General features: G+C 39.6%; 1 protein-coding gene across 1 annotated transcript; it reads right to left on the reverse strand.

Moving 5' to 3' along the window:
* Nucleotides 1-3143: 3143 nt before the first annotated feature.
* Nucleotides 3144-3830, reverse strand: LOC137630991 (uncharacterized). The gene has a single exon (XM_068362520.1). It carries the CDS (start codon nucleotides 3828-3830, stop codon nucleotides 3144-3146), a length of 687 nt encoding a protein of 228 aa, XP_068218621.1.
* Nucleotides 3831-10886: the final 7056 nt, after the last annotated feature.

The raw sequence follows: 10886 nt of genomic DNA on the forward strand, positions 1-10886 counted from the left end.
GGGAATGGGTAGACCGAGGAACGAGGGGTAGACATTGAGGAAGGGTAATACCTAGAGAAAGGGTAATGCCTAGGGGAGGGGTAGACCAAGGGGAAGGGGTAGACCGAGGGAGTAGGGGGTGATATAAAGGACGGGATACCCATAGGGAAGGGGAAGTCCTTGAGGAGGGGTAGACCTAGGGGAGGAGTAGGCATAGGGGAAAGAGTAGAACTAGAGGAAGGGGTAGCCCTAGCCTAGGGGAAAGGAGTAGGCCAAGAGAGGAGAGATGACATAATGGATGGGATACCCATAGGGAATGGGTAGACCTTGGAAAGGGGTACACCTAAAAGAAAGAGTAGACATAGGGGAAGGGGTAGACCAAAGGGAGGAGTAGACTTGGCGGAATGGGTAGACCAAAGGGAGGAGTAGACTTGGGGGAATGGGTAGACCAAGGAGCAAGGGGTAGACCTAGAGGAAGGGCAATACCTAGGAGAGGGGTAGACCTAGGGGAAGGGGTAGACCAAAGAGGAGGTGTGATATATAGGATGGGATACCCATAGGGATGGGGTAGTCCTTGGGGAAGGGGTAGACCTATTGAAAGGGGAGAGCTAGTGGAAGGGGTAGAACTAGAGGAAGGGGTAGACCTAGGGGAGGGGAAGACCTTGGGAAGGAGTACACCAAGAAAGGAGGTGTGACATAAAGGATATATACCCAAGGAGAATGGTTAAACCTTGGGAAAGGGGTAGGCATAGGGGAAGGGGTAGATCTAAGGGAGGAGTAGACTTGAGGGAATGGGTAGACCGAGGAACGAGGGGTAGACATTGAGGAAGTGTAATACCTAGAGAAAGGGTAATGCCTAAGGGAGGGGTAGACCAAGGGGAAGGGGTAGACCGAGGGAGGAGGGGTGATATAAAAGATGGGATACCCATAGGGAAGGGGAAGTCCTTGAGGAAGGGTAGACCTAGGGGAGGAGTAGACATAGGGGAAAGAGTAGAACTAGAGGAAGGGGTAGCCCTAGGGGAAGGAGTAGGCCAAGGGAGGAGAGATGACATAATGGATGGGATACCCATAGGGAATGGGTAGACCTTGGGAAAGGGGTAGACCTAAAAGAAAGAGTAGACATAGGGAAAGGGGTAGACCAAAGGGAGGAGTAGACTTGGCGGAATGGGTAGACCAAAGGGAGGAGTAGACTTGGGGGAATGGGTAGACCAAGGAGTGAGGGGTAGACCTAGAGGAAGGGTAATACCTAGGAGAGAGGTAGACCTAGGGGAAGGGGGAGACCAAAGAGGAGGTGTGATATATCGGATGGGATACCCATAGGGATGGGGTAGTCCTTGGGAAGGGGCAGACCTATTGAAAGGGGAGAGCTAGTGGAAGGAGTAGAACTAAAGGAAGGGGTAGACCTAGGGGAGGGGTAGACCTAGGGGAGGGGTAGACCTTGGGAAGGAGTACACCAAGAAAGGAGGGGTGACATAAAGGATATGATACCCAAGGGGAATGGTTAAACCTTGGGAAAGGGGTAGACATAGGGGAAGGGGTAGATCTAAGGGAGGGGTAGACTTGAGGGAATTGGTAGACCAAAGAGCGAGGGAGGGTAATACCTAGGAGAGGTGTAGACCTTAGGGAAGGGGTAGACCTAGGGGGAGGCATAGACCAAGGAAATGATGGGATACCCATAGGGAAAGGGTAGACATTGGGGGAGGGGTAGACCTAGTGAAAGTGGTAAACCTAGGGGGGGGGGTAGAACTAATGGAAAGGATAGAACTAGAGGAAGGGGTACACTTAGGGGAGGGGTAGACCTTAGGAAAGGAGGGGTGACATAAAGGATGGGATACCCAAAGGGAATGGGTAGACCTAGAGGAAGAGGTAGACGTAGGGGAAGGGGTAGACCTACGGGAGAGGTAGACCTAGGGGAGAGGTACACCAAGTTAGGACGGGTACACCTAGAGGAAGGGGTAGACCTAGGGGAATGTAGACTCAGGGGAAGGGGTAGAACTAGAGGAAGGGATAGACTTAGGGGAAAGAGTAGACAAAGGGAGGAGGGGTGTGATAAACGATGAGGTAGGCCTATAGGAGGGGTAGTCATTTGGGTTGGGGTAGACTTAGAGGAAGGGATAGACCAGAGGAAGGGGTAGACCTAGAGGAAACGGTAGACCTAGGAGAGGGGTATACCTAGGGGAATGGGTAGAGCTAGAAGAAGGGGTAGAGCTAAAAGAATGGGTAGAGCTAGAAGAAGGGGTAGACATGGCGAAGGAGTAGACAAGGGTAGACAAGGAAGGAGACATGACATAAAGGATGGGATAAAAAAAAGGGAGGGGATAGACCTAGATAAAGGGGTAGACCTATAGGATGGGGTAGACCTAGAGGAAGGGGTAGACCTCAGGGAGGGGTAGACCTAAAGGATAGGGTAGACCTATGGGAGAGATATACCAAGTTGCGACAGCTAAACCTAGAGGAAGGGGTAGACCTAGAGGAAGGTGTAGACATAAGTTAGGGGCACACTTAGAAGAAGGGGTAGACCTAGAGGAAGGGGTAGGAATAGGTGAGGTGTCGACCTAGGGGGATGGGTAAACCAAAAGGGGTAGATCAAGGAGGGAGGGGTACACAGAAAAGAAGTTGTAGACCTAGTGGGGGGTGGATCTAAGGGAGGGGTAGACCTAGGGGAAGGACTTGACCATGTGGAGCTAGACCTAGACAAAAGGGAAGGTGTAGACCTAGAAAAATGGGTAGACCTTGGGGAAGAAGTAGACCAAGGTAGGAGATGTCGAAAGATAAAATGTCGACGGTCAAAATGTCGACAACCAAAATGTCGACGGTCATAATGTCGACACTCTTTGAGTATCAATAGACAAAATGTCGAAAGAAAAATATTTGACGTTCAGACACTTGAACACACTATTCTTAAATGAACTCCAAGAATGTAAATTGATACTAAAATATGTTTTCTTTGGTTTTCTCAATTTAGACAAAAAATTAATAGATAAAGAGTTATAGGTATATAAAAAGATCCATAAAATTATTGCTTTATTAATACTTGCTAAAAAGGGTTAAAATATTTAATAGTGGAATAACAGTACATCGTTATAAATTCCGAGCTATTGCCTGCAAAAAGTCCAGTACATTATCAGAGTAATATCCTTCAACAACGTTTTTCAACCTGGCGTTTACATCTGTATATTTTTTGTTTTTCTCCCAACGTCCTTTCCCTGGAAAACTTGCTCTAGTACCATTTCAGTACTTGCTTGTTCAGAACGGAGTTTTCGAAGAAGCTTTTCTTCCGTTGGGTGGATAATTGTCATCCTCCTCTTGAAAGCATTATGCCAGCCCTCAAGCATGTTGTTTGTTCTTGGTAAACCATTTAGTGTTCTCTCATAACATGACCATAATTTAACTTCAAACTTTGGGCGTCTCCTTCGTCCACGCTGAAAAACGCCTAACCATGTAGTCTCAAAGTATTGCAAGAATCCATCTAAAATGTTATCGGTTTCGTCATCAAAACTTGATACCAAAGTGTCAAAACAATCATATACATCATGTGGTGGCACAAATGCAATTGCCTGAAGTTTTTTTATAAGCATTGCATTTTCAGATTTTGAGTACCAAGCTTGCAAACCCAGTCCTTGCACCTTTCGCCATAGGCATTGTCCAAAATGGAAGAAACATCCGCAGATTTCAGCGTTTGGGAAAAATTTCTTTACGCTATTGATAGCGGAAAGCTCGAAGTCTAGTGATACTGAGGCTGGTCGCAAGTTACGACTTTCAAGCCAGCCGAATATGGTGTCATAAGTCTTTTCATTTTTATGGGTTGTTATGCAATACACGAGAGGAAGAGTCTTGTTTTCCTGTATCATGGCATGAATTGTGTAGAGCTTTTTCTTTCAACTCTTCTTTTACTTTGAGCACCTCTTTTCGCATTAAATCTGGAGGATGGCAGTGTTCTTGAGATACTGATATCCCTTCACCATTGCTAACAAGTCTTCCACTGCAAAGTCCCCGTTTCTCGCATCTCCAATATATTTTTTCTTCTTTCTGCTTATCGATCACGTAAATGTATCCATCGTGCACAAGCTTCTTACCTCCTTTATTTGTTTTGATAAACTCCATTTTTGGAAGCCTTATGAAAGTTATAATAAAGACTGACTTCCAAGAAAGGAAATGAAGAAATAAGATTTGAATACACCGTTGGACTTCCAAGAAAGGAAATGAAGAAATAAGATTTGAATACACCGTTATTTAAAAGCAGTTAAACTGGTTCGTTAAACTATATAGCAAAAACGATTTAATAAACTGTTTAGGCTGTTGAATAGGTAATTTAAAGATTTAAAGACTGTCAGGCTAACGTAACGGCATGCTGACAATCATCATTTTTTCTTTCGACATTTTGTCTATTGATATTCAAAGAGTGTCGACATTATGACCGTCGACATTTTGGTTGTCGACATTTTGACCTTCGACATTTTGTCTTTCGACATTTTGTCTGCGTACCAGGAGGGGTACATCTAAAGGAAAGAGTACACCTAGTTGAGGGGTAGACATAGAGGAAGGGGTAGACCTAAGGGAGGCAAAAGCCTATGGAAAGGGATAGACCTAGAGGAAGGGGTAGACCTTATGGAAGTGGGAGACCTAAGGGAGGGGTTGATCAAGGAAGAAAGAGTAGACCAAATGGGGTTTAAAACCTAGAGGAAGGGGTAAACTTAGGGGGAGGTTGTAGACCTACAGGAAGGGGTAGTACTAGGGTAAGGGGTAAACTTAGGGAAGTGGTAGACCTAGGGGAAGGGGTGGACCTGAAGGAAAGAGTAAACCTAGAGAAGGGGAAAACCTTGTTAAAAGGGTAGACCTAGGGGAAAGTGTAGACAAAAGGGTGAGGGGTAGAACTAAAGGAAGGAGGAGACCTAGAGGAAGGGGTAGACTTGGAGGAAGAGGTAGATCTATGAAAAAGGATAGACCTAGGGGGTAGATCTAGGGGATAAGGTATACCAAGGGGGAAGGGTAGACCTAGAGGAAGGGATAGACTTATGGGAAGGGGTAGATTTAGGGGAAGGGATAGACCGAGGGGGAGGGGTAGACGTAAAGGAAGGGGTGGAGTAGATCTAGGGGACGGTGTAGATCGGGGGAAAGGGGTAGACCAAGGGGGGAGAGGTAGATCTAGAGAGCACGATGTCTTACGCATGATGCATCCTCGAGAGTACAAGGAAGTAAGTGATGTTATAATTGAATCTTTTTACGAAAATGAAAGTAAATAAGGGAGTAAGGTTACCAACTTGAAAATCTGTTAATCCTTAATAGATAGAACTCAAAAGGTCCCATGGACACCTGTTGCAATGATCGAGAAAATGTTGGTTTACACCAAAAATAAAACAGTTCCCTCAAGACTCTAAAAGTAACTCTGCATTTCACACTCACTACAGATCAAAATAAGTTTACAATATCTTAATTTTGAAAATTATTATGTGAATTTTTTATGATTTCACCCTAAATTTGAAATTCTCCTTTTTCATTGGATTAAATGATATATTTAACATATTAATTCATATTTTTCCGAAGATTCAATCATTTCTATAATTATATATAACTGATTATATAAGAGATTAATATTGTGTTGACTCGAAAATTAGGCAAAGGAAAAATGAGCTTTAACCAGAGAGGGATCCAATGTAGTACTATCTTGCCATCACACTACCAAATGACTCTAGCAGTAGTATCTCCTCGGGTGTCTCTCCTTGCCCATCATATTACTGATTTATTTGATGAAAAAAGAAAAAAATGTAAATTTAATGAATAGCTGTAATAATAATTAGTAGTAAAGGCAACTAAATTCTTAATTACTAATCTTTGAAAGAAATTATGAATTTATCAACAAATCTATAAAATTTGCATAAAATGTTTGAGTCATCCTAAATGGAAAATATTTTCCGACCAGTAATGGCAGTGATGTCTGTTTCTTCCTGGATAACCTAAAGTAAAGAGACTCGGGTTTTCCGAGAGTCCTGGGTCGGGTCAAGCCCTAAGAAATCGACTCCGTTGAGGATCCTTCCTCTTGGGTGTCTTCCGATTCAGGACTACCTCTCGGTTTGGGGTTCCGAGACAGGCAGGATAGAAAGAGAGTATCCTGTCACTGACGTCCCCCGGTTATCCAGCAAAACAGCAACAGGCTTTCTTTGGTCTGGTGTTGTAGTCTCTCTCTCTCTCTCTCTCTCTCTCTCTCTCTCTCTCTCTCTCTCTTCTTCTTCTTCTTCTTCTTCTTCTTATTCTTCTACTAATACATGTATTAGGGGTGGGGAAATAGGTGATTACTTTATATTTTAGCATCGGGCAAGCGTTTTTCATAAGTTTCCATTTAGTATTAACTATTATATTTCACTTTGTAAACATGTGTATGTATGAGACAACATTGGTCCACTTTTATGAAAAAAAAAAAAAATATATGTTATTGAAAAAACTCAGAGCGTTAAAAAAAAAATCGAAAAAAGTACTTAAATGCTTTAACGTCCAAGTGAGGAAGAGGGCGTAAAGAGGGGAAATAATTTAAGCTTAGTCCTGTAGTCTAATGAAAACAATTTATGCATTTGGGTTATGAATTCAATGATATTATTTGATTTTGCTTATGTCATTTTGTGTATAAAGCAAAAGTTAGTTAATGTCGTCGTTTTGAAACTTGCAACAAATTACATAAGCCGAAGCTTAGATTATAGTCAACGGTGCCTATAATGGACAAAAAGACCTAGACGAAGTGTCGCCGAACGAAGTGATATCGATAAAAAAAGACCACCCAACATATAGGTCTAATCTCTCGAGGGGTTTATTGAGGGAGAAGAAATGATGATAAATAAATAATTAAATAATCGAGATGGTGTGTTATCTTCGCTTTTATATATATATATATATATATATATATATAATGATTGCAAAATATACAAAACACTGACAAGTGAATAGAAAGTTGATAATAAGATTCCAACGAAATACACAATAAATTCAGGCATATCGATTTATGGCTCATTTCCAAAACATTACAAATAAGAAACACATTTAGAAATGCTGTAAAAACAGCAAAATAGCTTGTGGAATTTACCTTATAAAATAAAGAGAAATTGTCTGGTATTAGATGTATATATATATATATATATATATATATATGTAGACAGATAGATAGAACTAGATAAGATAGATATTTCTTTCCGGTCACGCTCAGCTCTCTCCATCTCTCGGGTAGTGATGTGAGGGAGTAGTCATATCCTGGTCAGAGGGGGCTGCATGAGCGTTAGTGTACATATGTACCTAATATTTAGCTGTCATTTCTGACGGGTCACGTACACTAGTAAATATATAACAACGCAAAATATCGCTGGCAGCGAAAAAGGTCAATACAATTATCCTAAAAGCTCTTTTGCATAATTGAATCCTGGCATTAGCCTCTTGCAAATTCTTGATAATGGCGTATCATATTACTTGATGGAAGAGTTGCAATTTTAATTCTGAATGGCAACCTGACTGAGGGAAAACCTCAGCGAGGGAAATAGCAATTCTATCTGAGTTTTGCTGGTTGTTTACGATAACGAATGTGAAATACGAAATATGCTCGAACTAACTTGAAAGTAATTGGGAAAGATTCCGAGATATTCAGTGCCTCTTCTCAAGGCAAAAGCTGCATCTTATGCAACTGCACCTACAGTAGAGGATGAGGTTGAACCATGTTAAAAGGGCTTTTGCATAAGAACTGGTGTTCAAAAAACTATGAAATATTCTTTACTGGGAAGGCTGTGGCTTTCAAGACCAGGTTGTTGAGAGCGTTTTATAACTTTCTGTTCACAAACTAAATTTTTTTTTTTACATAATTAATAAATCGGGGTTTAAATATTTATCTCTCTATCAGCAGAATCCGTTGCTTCTTTTACCGCATATAATATTGCACACTTTAAAGACCGAGTGAAGAGCTTTCTTTTCCCTTTTTCAAAGGGAATCAAAATAACATCTTAATTTAAACATTGGATAATCCATCGTAACTACCATTTCACATATATATATATATATATATATATATATATATATTTCGCATTTCACATTCGTTATCGTAAACAACCAGCAAAACTCAGATAGAATTGCTATTTCCCTCGCTGAAAATTAGCCTTAGTCGGGTTGCCATTCAGAATTAAAATTGCAACTCTCCTATCAAGTAATATGATACGCCATTATCAAGAATTTGCAAGAGATTTATCAAAGTTGAACATAAATATCACACAGCTATCGTATATTCCCTATATGGAATACTTACATCGGTCATCGCAAGTAAACAAATCTATTCATTTAATGGACTTGGCCATCCGACTTGCCATTAAACTATATCATCGTTATATATATATATATATATATATATATATATATATTGAATTGAATCTGCCTAAAAAAAATCTCAAGAGAACTGCGCTGATTCCCACTAACCTCTGACTATGACGCATGATATAAGATTCAGAAATTGTCAAAATGGGGCTATTTAAGATACTATCCCTAAATCCGTGACTTTTAAGCATTCAACCATAAATAGTTTATGATTTCAATTTAACTATGAGTAGAGAATAAAGATGTAAGGGGATTTATTTTTGGAAAATGAGTCAATACAATAAGAAAATGAACTTTAACCATTTGTGCATTAAAGGAGATCAGACTACACATTGACCCTACTCTACATATTGGTAATTAAAATGAGTTTAACACTAATGCTTGTGACTATCATAGATTTACGTTCAAATGTTGAATCATAATTAGTTTTAGACTTTTGAGCAAAAGAACCATCGTAGAAAAACTTGTAAAAAGCAAAATAACTTAATAAAGGAGGAAATATGAAAATATAGATAACTGATAATATAGATATTTTCCATCAATATTCCTTGTTTAACAGAAACTTTTAATCTTGAATATTCCAAGTCTAACAGTCAAACTTTTTTGAAAAGCCCAAGTTTAATTGTCAGAATTTTTTAAGACCCCAAGTTTAACAGTCAAACTTTTTAAATTGAAAACCAAAAGTTTAAGAGATAATTTTCTTTTCCTTTAAAAAGGGGGTTTGTGCAAGGCGATCTAAAACGAACGAACGAACGAACAAGCAGGGAAAGTTATTTCGGTATTTAGGTGAAAGCTTTTGATTATTTCTCTCTTCAGAGAGCACTCTATGCTGATTGAAAAAAACAATATATATAATATTTTCAATGCTAAGAAAGGTTAAATACGATGATAGGAGGATTCGTATGACTCTCGTCATGCCAAATGAGGCATGGCTATCTTAATCAATCAATCATGCTAATGCGAGAGAGGAACAGATTAGAAGATCCCTTTGATGCCTTTTAAAAATTTTGAGGTAGAATTTGCAATACAGATTCGTATGAACATTTGACACAGGTTTGTCAGGGCACCAGCCACCTGTTGAGATACTACCACTCGAGATGTTCTTTGACCCCTGTTTTCAGATACCATAATTTTAGATATTCTTTAACCTCTCTTTTGAGGTGCCTTACATGTAGCTCTGTATCTCTTATGATTTCTATTTTGAGGGTCCTTACTTCAAGCATTAATATTCTTTCAACTCTGTTTTGAGGGGCTGTACTTGTAGCATTAGATGTTCTTTAAACTAGGTTTAGAGGTGCCATACTTCTAGGGTTATGTGTTCTTTTACCTTCTGTTTTGATGTTCCCTATTTCTAGCATCTAGATGATCTTCGACCTCGTTTCGAGGTGCCATATTTCTTGCAATATATTTTTTTTACCTCTCTTTGAGGTGCGATACTTCTAGGATTTGATGGTCTATGACCTCTGTTTTGAGGTGTCATACTTGTAGCATTGAATGTTCTCTGACCTTTTTTTGAGGTGCCGTACGTCTAGCATTAGATATTTTGTTTTACCTCTGTTTTAAGGTGCCATACTTTTAGTATTCGATGTTCTATGACTTCTGTTTTGAGGTGCCATACTTGTAGCATTAGATATTCTTTGTCCTCTATTTTGAGAAGCCTTACTTCAAGCGTTGGATGTTCTCTGCCCCCCCCCCCCTTTCTTTTTGAGATGCTCTATTTTTAGCATTAGATAACCTTTGACCCCTAATTTGAGTGCCATACTTCAAGCATTAGATATTTTACCTCTATTTTGAGTTGCCATACTTTTAGCATTAGAGGTTTTTTTTTAGCATTAGATTTTCTTAGACCCTTATTTTAAGGTACCTTGCATCAGAGGGTTTTTGACCTCCTATTTTCAGGCGTCTTACCTCTTGCATTAGAGATATGTTGGGGTGCCATACTTTAGTACAGGTATTTCAATACTGCAATTTCGACTTATCCGTCATGGCTATTTTGACTTTTATTTATCTACACAATAAGGACAAAACCCATTGATCTTTTTTTTTATATCTTCGGCTGTGATGTTTGCTATAAAGAGACACATATTGTGGTGGAACATTCCACATCATTTACATTACATCCTCTTCTCTCCCCCCCCCCCCCTCAAACCCAGTCAAAGATCCTCAAAAAACCAAACCATCGGTCATTATGTAATTAGTCTTTTTTTCACTATTTAGATATTTTTGTCGTCTACGTTACCATTTTAATATTTTTTTTTTCTTATTCATTTCCCTATTCTCATATTTTTATGTAATCCTTAAGACCAAACGTCTTGCCAAGACAAGACTGGTAATGACTGGCACCAGTTTGCATATTTGAATGAGCATTCCCTCTTTCACATATTCCATTGTAGGTATATCGTCAAAATCAGGAAGATCAACAGGATGGTTGCCGAGAAAGAGCAACGAGATGAGTCTAGCGAGGGAATATGACTAGAAGGAATTGCAGGGTATCTTTGTATTGATATTTTGCAGATAAAAGACTAAAAATCATTATATAAATTTTAATAACGTATTGAATTAATTTTGTT

Source organism: Palaemon carinicauda, chromosome 3 (genome assembly GCF_036898095.1).
Source record: "Palaemon carinicauda isolate YSFRI2023 chromosome 3, ASM3689809v2, whole genome shotgun sequence".
Classification (NCBI taxonomy): domain Eukaryota; kingdom Metazoa; phylum Arthropoda; class Malacostraca; order Decapoda; family Palaemonidae; genus Palaemon; species Palaemon carinicauda.

Excerpts from the sequence above, each read along its gene's own strand:
- LOC137630991 (XM_068362520.1), bottom strand. The coding sequence starts at position 3,830 with ATGATACAGGAAAACAAGACTCTTCCTCTCGTGTATTGCATAACAACC.